This window comes from Somniosus microcephalus, chromosome 11 (genome assembly GCF_052327205.1).
Source record: "Somniosus microcephalus isolate GS21.2 chromosome 11, FLI_Smic_1.0, whole genome shotgun sequence".
In the NCBI taxonomy this organism is placed as follows: Eukaryota; Metazoa; Chordata; class Chondrichthyes; order Squaliformes; family Somniosidae; genus Somniosus; species Somniosus microcephalus.
In genome coordinates this window covers 191,538,606-191,551,766 of record NC_140997.1, presented here as the reverse complement: position 1 = coordinate 191,551,766, position 13,161 = coordinate 191,538,606, and the positions used below count along the sequence as shown (strand labels likewise).

Sequence of the window (13,161 nt, the reverse complement as noted above, 5' to 3'; positions counted from 1 at the left end):
TTAAGTAATTATTAATTACATGTTATATGCAAAATAATATACATTGCTGTATTAATTAATTATAAGTTAGTCTCTCAGGAGGCTTCCTGACTCGGTCCGGATAACGCCTCGGGGGTGTAGTAGTTTCTGGTGGTGTAGTAGGTTCTTCTGGCAAGGCTGATTCGGCTTGAATGCCAGTGTCGGGTTCATCGGGTTCCAGTATCACCGGATCGGAGGTAGATATGGGTATCTCTACTTCATCGTTAGATGTATAGAGTGGTGGTGTAGGTTGTCCCTTTTCGGATGACTTGATGATTTGGTCAGCATGGCACCTTATTATGCTTTCTCCGATGTCCACGGTATACATCAGTGGTCCTAGTCGTGTGCAGATAGTTCCAGGCTGCCATTTCTCGGTACGGTAGTCCTGGGCCAAAACCGGTTGGCCTATCTGGAAGGCCCTAGTTGGCCTTTCATTCATGCCCTGAAACTGCCGGTTCGCCACGTCCCTTCGGATGTTGGGCTTGACCAAATCCAGCCGGCATCTTAGGTTTCTATTGCAGAACATCATGGCGGGAGTTTGGTTGGTAACCATGTGTGTTGCATTCCTATATGCAAATAAGAAGTTATCCACCTTGTGCTGAAGTTTTATGTCTTCATTACCCATGGCCTTTATGGCCTTCTTGAAGGTCTGGACAAACCTTTCAGCCAATCCATTGGTGGCGGGATGGTATGGGGCGGACGTGTAGTGCTTTACCCCATTGTTCGTTAAGAACTTTCTGAATTCTTCGGACACAAATTGCGGTCCATTATCAGAACATATCTGTTCCGGCAGCCCATTCCTGGCAAATATGGTCCTTAATACTGTGATGGTTTTTTCCGTGGTGATGGAGGACATCTTTATTACCTCCGGCCACTTGGAGTGTGCATCAACTGCGATTAAGAACATTGAGTCCATAAATGGACCAGCAAAGTCGATGTGCATCCTTTGCCAGGGAGATGAGGACCACTCCCATGGATGTAGAGGGGCCTGTGGCGGAGCATTTTGGACCTTCTGGCATCCTAGGCAGCTCTTGGTCATGTCTTTGATGTCTCCATTGATACCTGGCCACCATACAAACGCTCTAGCTAGGTTCTTCATTTTCACTCCACCCAGATGCCCCTCGTGAAGCTCCTTTAGTACTTTATCCTGGAGTTTGGGTGGAATCACCACTCTGGATCCACACATCAAGGTTCCTCGGCACACTGACAGTTGTTCTCTTCTTTGCGAGAATGCTGGCAATAGTGGCTCGCCATGTGCTGGCCATCCCTTCACTGTTAAATCGTAGACCCGTGAGAGAGTAGGGTCATTTCTTGTCTCCCTTTCAATGGCAGAATTTGTCACCGGTAGACATTCCACTATGGTAGAGTGGAATATCTCCACTGGGTCTACTGTAGGTGCCTCTTCTATCGTTGGCAACGGTAGGCGCGATAAACCGTCAGCATTCCCATGCTGTTTTGACCCTTTGTATTCAATGTTGTATTGGTGTGCCCCTAGAAAAAGGGACCACCTCTGTAATCTTTGTGCTGTCATAACGGGAACACCTTTTTTAGGGTTGAATATGGAGATGAGGGGTTGATGGTCAGTCAGCAAGGTAAATTTTTGTCCGTGTAGGTAATGGTTGAATTTCTTCACTCCCCATACCAGGCTGAGTGCTTCTCTGTCTATTTGGGCATAGTTACGCTCAGCTGAGTTTAATGAGCGTGACGCAAAAGCTATCGGCCGTTCTGAGCCATCAGGGAATTTATGGGATAATACTGCTCCTATGCCATAAGGGGATGCATCGCACGCCAGTCTGATTGGTAGTGATGGGTTGTAATGAGCCAAAACTTTCTCGGATGTGATTAAGTCTTTACATTTATGGAAGGCACATTTACAGTCTTCGTTCCATTTCCAAATCACTCCTGTCTGTAGAAGATCATTAAGAGGGTGTAGAATAGTTGATAAGTTCGGTAAAAAATTATGATAGTAATTTATTAATCCCAGGAATGACCTTAATTGTGAAACATTTTCAGGTGCTGGGGCTTTTATAACTGCTTCAATTTTTTCAGGTGACTTATGCAACCCTTCCTTATTAATTATGTGGCCACAATATGATATCTGATTTTGGAAAAATTCGCACTTGGGGCGATTTGCTCGTAGGCCCCGTTCTTTCAGCCTAGTGAGCACCTGCTCCAAATTGGCAAGGTGCTCGTTGTCGTTTTCTCCTGTTATAAGGATGTCGTCTAGGTAGCATTGAGTCCCCGGAATCCCTTGCAGGACTTGCTCCATAGCTCTTTGCCAGATAGCTGGAGCTGATGCTACTCCAAAAACCAGTCGATTGTACTGGTACAGGCCTTTGTGTGTGTTTATTGTGAGATACTTTTTAGAGGTCTCCTCAACCTCCATCTGTAGATATGCCTGTGCCAAGTCAATTTTTGTGAAACGTTTCCCTCCGGATAGTGAGGCGAAAATATCTTCTATCCTCGGAAGAGGATACTGTACCGTGTGAAGGACCGGGTTTACAGTCACCTTAAAGTCCCCACAGATGCGAATTTTTCTCTGTTCCTCAGAGTTATTTTTCAATGCTTTTTTCATGACTGGAACGATGAGTGTTGCCCATTCGCTCCAATCTATTTTGGATAATACGCCTGACTTTTCCAAATTCTCCAGCTCTGCCTCGACTGCCGGACGTATTGCGTATGGCACCAGTCTTGCCTTAAAAAATTTGGGAATTGCTGTATCGTCCACTTTTATTGAGGCGGTGATGCCTTTCAAGGTTCCTAGTTTCTCTTGAAACACTTCTTTGGCGTTGGCCAAGATGTCTTTTAATCGTTCAGGTATGATGTCATCATTGTTTTTTTCCTTCTTGGTCACCGTCAGTGCCTGAATGGAGTGCCAGTCTAAACGTATCTTCCTTATCCATTCACGTCCCAACAACGGTGGACCACCATCTTGTAGAATGTATAAATACAACTTTTGTATTTCTTTGCCGTTGTATACCACAGGCACCTTTATTTTTCCTTTGGGGTATACTTTCTGCCCCGTATATGTTTTTAAGATAATGGATGTGTCTTTTAGAGGTATATGCGAAAATAGCCTCTCGTAATCTCGTCGATTTATTACGGTTAGAGCTGATCCTGTATCTAGCTCCATTTTAACTGGGGACCCTGCTATTATGAGGGTAACCCAAATGGTCTGGTAATCTTCATTGGCAATTACATTATGTAATTTGAGAGAGCTTAGTCTCTTGTTCCCGGAGTCGCTATCGCTCTTCTGGTCTTTGGAGCTACTGTCCGTCATCATTTGTACCTTTCTGTGCTTTTCCTTATTGATTCTTTTCCCGTTAGTGGATTTTTTATTTTCAGATCGGCATACACGTGGAATGTGTCCCATCTTTCCGCATCGCCTGCATGCTTTTTCTTTGAACCAGCAATCCCTCTGGTCATGGTTGGATCTGCCGCAGCGATAACATCTCTCGAAACCCCGTGTCATTTCATGGGTGCCGAAGTCCTGTGGCCTTTGCTGTATCTTTGCCGCTCCTATTGCACTGAAAGCCTTGTCCAGTGTTAAATCTTTTCCAGAAGTGTTTCTACACTTAGGGGATTGCAGATGAATTTGTCTTGCAGAGAATCTGCCAGTCCTGCCTCGAATTGGCAGTGTAGGGTATCAACAATCTCTTCAAAATTCTTGTCCATCGGTTCGGCTGGAGTGATTAAGTTGCGTAACAGCTTGTATGTTTCTGCGCCCATTAGATCCAGAAGCACTGAAGCTTTTTTTTCATCTTCTATTCCATTTGCGGTGCAAAACACCTCCACTCTTTCTACATATGTGGTCCAATCCTCTATGTTGTTATCAAAAACATCAATATTGCCAAAGTTAGGCTCTGTTTCGTTATCAAAAGCATCAATATTGCCAGACTTAGGCATTTCAAAAAAAAAGATATGGCGCTTTCCGCGCTTTTTTTTTCTCTCTGTAGCAACGATATGGCGCTTCCCGCCGCTGCTATCGATAACAACGCTGTTTTACTGTGGTTTCCGTTTATTCACTGTTGGAGACTCATTCCCGACGGAGGTCTAAACGTTGACCTGCTTGCCGCGCCGGCCGTCTCCCGAGTGCACCCTCCCAGTCCATTATTGCTTGCCTCCGATTTCGCTGCCTGTCTCAGCTGCAGAGCTCGCCGCTGGAGCCCCAGCCTGACGCCCAGGAAGGATTAGCGCAGTACCTGCCACCAGCTTGGCCAGCTGGTGAAACCACAGTTTCTATTACTTCCTTGAGTCTTCTGGACGCTGGAGGAATCGATGTCCTTGAGGTGCTGCCGAATTGCAGGTAAGTCCGTTTCCACTTCGTCGCCACTGTAGTGTCCGTGTGTAGATAAAGACACTGAAGACAGGAGTTGGTTCATAGGTATTTACTAAGCAAGTCTGGGGGGGGGGTTCTAAAGGATATACACAATACACAGGCTTATGTAGCCCAAGTGGCAATTACCGGCATTACTCACACCTGGGGCTCTTAAAGGCACATACACCACAATTGCTCTTAAAGGCACATACACCACAACCATGTCTCCTGCCTGTGGACCTATTCTTCACACAGCATCATCTATTACTTATACACAGCATTAAAAACAGGGTTAACTTACTAAACTGGGGTTGTTGGAGCACACATTGAGCTATAGAAATCTCTGGGTTTCCTGTTGACATCAAAACTATTGATTTGCCAAGTCTTTCTAGATGGTCAGCAACCATCGGTCAAATTTGTAACAGATCTGTCCTCATTACAGTCACCTTCACTGCACCCTGTTGTGCCATAAAAGTGAAACTGTTCAAAATGCATCTACCATTTATTACCTTGTAGCAGGCCAACATAATAGTAAATATCCATTTTTCCTTTTGTATATACCCTCTGACAGCTAACGAGTTTGCCATCGTTTGTCAGCAGCTTGTTGCTGCATCATTTAAGGACACATTTATATTTGATGCTTACTATATTATGAGAATCAAGCCATCAAATCAATCTATTAAATCAGGTTTTGACGGTTATAAAACTCTTATGGGAGAGAAAAAAATTAAACATTGCAGTTATTGGAAGATTTTATTTGCCATCTCAGGTCATTTAATTATCTTTAGCCTGTAACTTGTTAATTTACTCAAAAAACAAATGTTGACATTTGGTATAGACTGAAATATGTTCACATTGAAACTAGTCTTTTAGCTCCAAATAAGTTCACATTGTAGCAAATATGATAAAGAAAAACTCATGCACTTTGAATTACTTCTGGCAAAAAATTATTAGCATCTCAGCAATACAAAAAACAATTCACATAGTACTGTGATTGAAAACTGAAGTTTTACTGCTGTTTTCCAGCTTTACTATCACCAATTTTCAGATGTAATTTATAGCACATTGAAGGGCAAAATTGGGTTGGCTAAGCTACTCTACGGATAAAGTGTCGACAGGACTGCTGTGACTGAATTGGATGCTGCAATTGCACACATACTGATAGATATTGTGTTTCCTGATCAGCTGTGCTCAGCATTTTTTGCTAAGCAAATGAAAAAAATGGCTGATATCATCAAAACTATCAGAAAGAATGGATTAGATGGAGGTATTACTGTTGCTGGTCTATAACGACTGTTATTTAACGACAATCAAATCCATACCAATACTAAGTCCTAACCACCCTTCCCTAACCTTAGAGAAAACTTTAACACATTTTAACAAGGATAAAAAGACTTTATTGAATACTACAATCAGTATACTTTTCCCCAGGAACTATAAAAAACAGATTACAACAGTAAAACTTCTAATTTCAAATCATAAATCAAAACTACATGAAACCATATTGGGAGCATTTTCAACACAAATTATGTTTCAGATTTTCTGCAGCAAATGATACAAAACGTCAGCTCTGACATCAGCAGGTCTGCTCTTTTATAGCACTGAATTTAACCAACTGTCTGCACCAACTGTAGAAATATTTGGTTTTAGTACATCACCATGAAATAAGTGGAGCATTACAAGGATAAAGCTTAAGTGATAAAATAAATGCAATCTTCCAGGTGGCTCTACATTTTCCAGACAGGCCACTTAACTCTGTATTAAAAGACATTCCTTTATAGCAAGACTGCTTTGCCTTCTGAAGGCCATTTTTATACTAAGAGAGGAAGAATGAACAAATACACAGATAGAAAGGAAGCCAAATTAAAAAATATACTGAGGAAGAAGACATGAGTTATTAACATAATAACAAATATTAAATTCTGAATTGGTTTCAAGGAAGTTGAAAGAGCTGAAATATATGAAGCTGAAAGGTTATAAAGACAAAAAAGACATTTATAAAAGAGCTAGTGCTTTGAGCAGTGGGGTTGCACAGCATGTACACGTACCAATAAGTACTGAGCGGCTGAAAGGAGGCATGACTCTTCCACGTGGGCAAATCATTCCATTGTACTCTTAACAGATCTGCTAATGCTGGCGGCTGAATGGTCTAAGCCTACGAGTAGGCTTCCTGCCCAGCATGTCAGTCAGGCAGCAATGCTCGACAACCAAAAAAGGAGCAAGAAAATGAATTAAAAATATGAAAAATGAAAGTGATACTTTCATTATATAAATGATACTTTTTTGACATGATGGAAGAAAAGCTTTAATTTTTCTAATTGTTCTGTGGTTTCTATAAGCTACACACTAACTGGAGCCGAGAGCGTTGGCAAATGACCTACTCATAGATGCAAATAGATGTAAATGGATATGATATGATTGGGATTACGGAGACATGGCTCCAGGGTGACCAAGGCTGGGAACTCAACATCCAGGGGTATTCAATATTCAGGAAAGACAGGCAAAAAGGAAAAGGAGGTGGGGTAGCATTGCTGGTTAAAGAAGAGATTAACACAATAGTAAGGAAGGATATTAGCTTTGATGATGTGGAATCTGTATGGGTAGAGCTGAGAAATACCATGGGGCAGAAAACGTTAGTGGGAGTTGTATACAGACCCCCAAACAGTAATGCTGAGGTTGGGGATGGCATTAAACGGGAAATTAGAGACGCAATAAGGGCACAGCAGTTATCATGAGTGACTTTAATCAACATATAGATTGTGCTGACCAAATTAGTAACAATACTGTCGAGGAGGAATTCCTGGAGTGTATACGGGATGGTTTCCTGGACCAATATGTCGAGGAACCAACCAGAGATCAGGCCATCTTAGACTGGGTATTATGTAATGTGAAAGGATTAATTAGCAATCTTGTTGTGCGAGGCCCCTTGGGGCGGAGCGATCATAATATGATAGAATTCTTGAATTAAGATGGCGAGTAAAGTATTTGACTCAGAGACTAGGGTCCTGAATTTAAATAAAGGAAACTATGATGGTATGAGGCGCGAGTTGGCTAGGATGGATTGGGGAACGGTACTTAAAGGGTTGACGGTGGATAGGCAATGGCAAACATTTAAAGATCGCATGGATGAACTACAGAATTTGTTCCTCCCTGTTTGGCATAAAAATAAAACAAAAAAGGTGATTCAACCATGGTTAACAAGGGAAATTAGGGATAGCATAAGATACAAGGAGAGGACATATAATTTGGCCAGAAAAAGCAGCAAACCTGAGGATTGGGAGCAGTTTAGGATTCAGCAAAGGAGGACAAAGGGATTAATTAAGAGGGGGAAAATAGAGTATGAGAGTAAGCTTTCAGGGAACATAAAAACTGACTGTAAAAGCTTCTATAGGTATGTGAAGAGAAAAAGATTGGTGAAGTCAAGCATAGGTCCCTTGCAGTCAGAATCAGGGGAATTTATAATGGGGAACAAAGAAATGGCAGACCAATTAAATACATACTTTGGTTCTGTCCGGTAAGGCTGACATCGGTAGTGGGGAAAATGCTAGAGTCCATTATAAAAGATGTAATTGGAAAACAGTGACAGGATCGGACAAAGTCAACATGGATTTACAAAAGCTAAATCATGCTTGACTAATCTACTGGAAATTTTTGAGGATGTAACTGGTAGAATAGATAAGGGAGAACCAGTGGATGTGGTGTATTTGGACTTTCAGAAGGCTTTCGATAAGGTCCCGCATGAGAGATCAGCATGTAAAGTTAAAGCACATGGGATTGGGGGTAAGGTACTGACTTGGATAGAGAACTGGTTGGCAGACAGGAAGCAAAGAGTTGGAATAAACGGGTCTTTTTCCGAGTAGCAGGCAGTGACTAGTGTGGTACCGCAGGGATCAGTGCTAGGACCCCAGCTATTCACAATATATATAAATGATCTAGACGAGGGAACTAGATGTAATATCTCCAAGTTTGCAGATGACACAAAGCTGGGTGGGCATGTGTGCTGTGAGGAGGATGCCGAGAAACTCCAGTATGATTTGGACAGGTTGGGTGATTGGGCAGATGCATGGCAAATGCAGTATATTGGGGCAGAAATTCGGGTCTCACGGGTGAGTACGCACGGGGTACTCACCCATAGGCCCAATGGAAGTGCCGGTTTCCTGCATGCACTGCGCATGCGCGGGAAACCGGCACTTCCGTTCCCCTGAAAGAAGGGGTTCAGAGTTCGAACGCGTGCACAGGAGAGGCTGCGCGTGCGCATCGAACTTGCGTTTTTTTTGCAGGTTTTCCCAGGAGGGTAAGTCTGCAGCAGTTACACATTTAAAAAGCAGGTGTAAGGCCTGCTTTTTACAAGGTAAGTGGTGAATTAATAAAATTAAAACATTTTTTCCACAGGTTTATAATTTTAAATACTTTAAAGAAAGGTAAGTTTATTTTTAGCCCCGTTAGAAAATAAAATAATTATTTTTTTAAATTTAAATTATTGTTTAAAATAGTTATTTCATGTAATTTATAGTTTATTTTAAAAATGTGATTTAAAAAAAAAATTATTTGAAGATTTAGTGATGTTTTGGGGCTGTAGTATTTCTAAGTTTTGACAGCTCTTCCTGTCAAACTTATGAATGGAGCAGAGCATTCCCTGCTCTGATTGGCTCCCCATGGCCCACGTGATCCCAGGGGACGCATCGAACTAACTGCGCCCCTGGGATACACAAGCACTGCGTGCCGGATGCTGGAGCAGGCCCAGGATCGGAATCCCATGCGGGCCCACAGCTCAACGGCCGGCGCGCAAGGTAAGTGCAGATCGGGGGTTTACACCCACGGGAAGCCCCCGACCCGAATTTCTGGGCCAATGTGGATAAATGCGAAGTTATCCACATTGGTGGAAAAAACTGGAAGGCAGATTATTATCTGAACGGCAATAGATTGGGAGAAGGGGAAGTGCAACGAGACCTGGGTCTCCTTGTACACTAGTCGCTGAAGGTAAGCATGTAGGTGCAGCAGGCGGTTAAGAAGGCAAATGGTATGCTGGCCTTCGTAGTGAGAGGATTCGAGTACAGGAGCAAGAATGTCTTGCTGCAGTTGTACAGGGCCTTGGTGAGACCACACCTTGAGTATTGTGTGCAGTATTGATCGCCTTATCTGAGGAAGGATGTACTTGCCATGGAGGGAATGCAGCGAAGATTCACCAGACTGATACCGGGGATGGCAGGAATGACGTATGAGGAGAGATTGGGTCGAATGGGCTTATACTCACTGGAGTTTAGAAGAATGAGAGGGCATCTCATTGAAACTTATAAAATTCTAACAGGACTAGACAGACTAGATGCAGGAAGGATGTTCCCAATGGCAGGGGAGTCCAGAACCAGGGGTCACAGTCTAAAGATAAGTGGTAAGCCATTTAGGACAGAGATGAGGAGGAATTTCTTCACCCAGAGAGTGGTGAACTGTGGAATTCTCTACCACAGAAGGCAGTTGAGGCCAATTCATTAAATATATTCAAGAAGGAGTTAGATATATTTCTTAAGGCTAAAGGGATTAAGGGATATGGGGAGAATGCAGGGACAGGGTACTGAATTTGGATGATCAGCCATGATCTCATTAAATGGCGGAACAGACTCGAGGGGCCGAATGGCCTACTCCTGCTCCTATCTTCTATGTTTCTATCTTTACTCCCAGGCCTCTGGCTGTTAGATGAGATGCATGAATTAATTCTCTGAACTGGTCACAAGTAGGCGTACTAATGTAGTTCTAAATCATTCACCCTCTAATTCCAAGTATATGGCTTCAATCAGTGCTTTTCCACAGTGCAATTGCTGAGCAAGGGAATTCAGTGGGATAGAAACTCTAACAAACTCATTCATGGATCTCATAATTTCAATAGAAAATAATATTTCTTACTAACGAGTGGCTATGAAGGAGAAAAAATGAAAAGAAAATAATTATCATTTTTTATTGCCTAACAATATGAAGGATGCCAATCAGTGCTAGAAAATGGAGGAGTGTTTAATTTTTGCAGCTAGTTTGCTGTCCAATTTGACAGCCGGCGCAGTTCCCAGAGAAAAATTTGCCTCCCTCCCAACACTTTTTTGCCCAAAAGGTGGGCACGATGAGCTCCAATTTGTCTCCCAGGGTACCAACAGGATCAGCTTCAGCCACAGAACACCTGCTAATACTCACTGTTTGGGCTCACAACTGAAGAATTGCATCCATGTAATTCTATCCCAGTCTAAGTAGGAGCTTTCAGGCGAAAGGAGGAAAATCACTTTCCTTTCACCTCTGGGCCTTGAGTTCAGATCTAACTTAGACTGATGGGGAAATTATCTTCTGTCTGGGCTGTAAGGCTCCTGAGTGAAATGAGTTTAGACAGCTCTGAATCAGTATTCTTTGCCAGTGTTCACAACAGAAAACAGCTCAAATTTCTGCATAAATCCATATTTAAATTGGCAGTCTTACTTAAGACCACATTATAAGATGTGGAAAGATAGCGCTGATATGGTGAGGATTGCTTTCCTGACACTGGTGTTAGGTGCAATGTTGGGCAGTGTAGCAGAAGCTTTATGAGGCAGGTGACTTCCAAGTGTCCAGGGTGACGACCTAAATTGGGAACTAGGCACCTTGAATTTGAAAATTAGGGTCCTTGTGCCTGTTTTAGGACCCCATATGCTCCACCCAGTTAATCTGGGTCTTCAGCAACCTAACCAGCGGGCGTTAAAGGCACTGCTCGAGGCCACCCCAAATAGGGAAGTGAACTTTTTTATAGTTTAATTTCCATGGAGTCTGGAGAAGCTGTCGGCCGGGCTTACCCTCTCTGATACACCTCTCCCTCCAGGACATGGCTTAGCATCAGCGTCCGCCAAATCTCTTCAGGCCCCGACCAGTGAGCTGCATCTAAGCACCCAATTGGTGTCTGCAGCATGCTGGTTTTATGCAGATGAGGCCGAAGGCCCAATTTTGAATGGGCCTCGGGAGACGTCATCGGAAGTTTGTTCACTTGGCAATGTCCATTTTGCAGCGGTTTCCAACACTAAAGCCAGTTTCACAGCCCCTATGTTTACACATGGAAGCTTTACAGCAGGGGTAACTGGACTAGAGCTGGAACCTTGGCTGAGGAACCTTGGCTGAGGTTAATCTTAGGATGTATTTGCCCACTAAGCACGAGGAGGAAAACTGGGGCAGTGTTCCAGTTTAATACACCACCCAGTTCTTTTGTGGGCCTTTTCTAAATATAAGTAATTATTAAAACCAATTAATTTTACACTTCGCCATCTAGAGGAAAATTCTCTTGGTTCAATTTATAGTTTTGCCAACTTAAAGTTCTCCTTTAAAAAGTGATGTAAAATATATATCCAAGAACCATCACAATTCACCAAAAATTAGTTTTTGCTGAGATATATATGAATGAACCTCAAACACTCAATGTTCAACAAGTTATCCTCAATTTCTCATACACATATATATCAGGTTACCACCCTCCAGTACAGCATACAATCCACGTTAGGTACTTTATTCAATGCATGTACTGTATCAATGTGAGTTTGACCAACTGTAAACACAAGATTCAAAGTTCTCTATCCCTAGTAATATCTGCAAAGTTAATTTTTAAATTTGACATTTAGTTATAATGCAGTACCTCTTAAATGCTAATTATATTTCATAGGTTTCAAAATAAGACATGGTTCATACTACATGGCACATGCATGCATAAACATAAACGTGCATTTGAGAACATATTTAGAAAAAGAAACATATGGAACTGTGAAATCTGTCCAGTTACAATGTTTGGTAATTAAAAAGGGTAATCTTTACTTTTTTATGCTGAAATGCTGCTGCAGACCTCAGATGATGAATACATTCATTTCTGCATCATTCAGCCTTCTTTTGGATTGGAGTATTCCTATTTTATGATGACTGCCAGGGTTTTCTTTGAAGCAATATGCTCTTGCAGTCTTAGAAAAATTCAAACAGTTGCCATGCAACATGCTTCAAAGGCCTCAATCTTTGACTCATGCCAGTTCATAGTATTTTCCTGTTTTTGGATCAAAGTAACAATTCAAACAGGGATCATACAACAGATCCAGTACTTCATCCTGATCTTCAGTATTACTGGCGGTGTTATCTGTCAAATATAACACAAAAGGATTATGAGGCACAAGTGAAAACATTCTGTTCTCCAGCTAAAATGTCTTCCTCTGCACTTTGTGATTCTTTTTACATTTTGGGCCAAGACACCAAGTGTGTTGAATAATGCAGGAGTCATAGCAGATATGCTCATTTGCATGAAAAACAATAAAATAGTGCATATTTTGTGCCAAGTACCGCAAATGCTGGCAATTCATCAAAACTAAATTTACTAAGCAGATTTTTTTTCTTGTAATACTTTTGAGATTCAACCTTCAATACTTGTGTGTGAAGTACATATAGGTAGAGACACCTTGTTATTACCAACTTGTGGGACTGGCTCAGCACTTATCAGGAGTTCACGCAGCTTCAACTTGGGCTAGTAAAATCCTTCTTACAATAGAAAATGCACTTCAAATAAAGATTATACAAAGGATAATAAATAGAATTATGTTACAAGGCTAACACATTGAGGGTCAGCCATTTTGGTAAACTGAGCTAATTAGGAATATCATCAGAACCCTGAGGTACATTGTAGTCTTGAAACACATTTTTATATTTGTTATTCATGTATACTCTAAAAACTGGAAAAAAATTAAGTTTTTTTTAGCTGTTTGATGAATTCCTACATTTCCAATTTGAACAGATCAAAGCAAGATGATATCCTTGACAGGTAAGATAGGACTAAAGTAAAATGTTGCTATGCC

General features: G+C 41.8%; 1 protein-coding gene across 1 annotated transcript in view; it reads right to left on the bottom strand.

Moving 5' to 3' along the window:
• Positions 1-4,511: 4,511 nt before the first annotated feature.
• The window catches only part of cfap20dc (CFAP20 domain containing), a 721,404-nt gene continuing 712,754 nt past the window's right edge, over positions 4,512-13,161 (bottom strand). Inside the window, exon 16 of the mRNA XM_086001537.1 lies at positions 4,512-12,452. Within this exon, the coding sequence (XP_085857663.1) occupies positions 12,340-12,452 (113 nt within the window). The 3' untranslated portion in view covers positions 4,512-12,339. The remainder of the gene's footprint in view (positions 12,453-13,161) is intronic.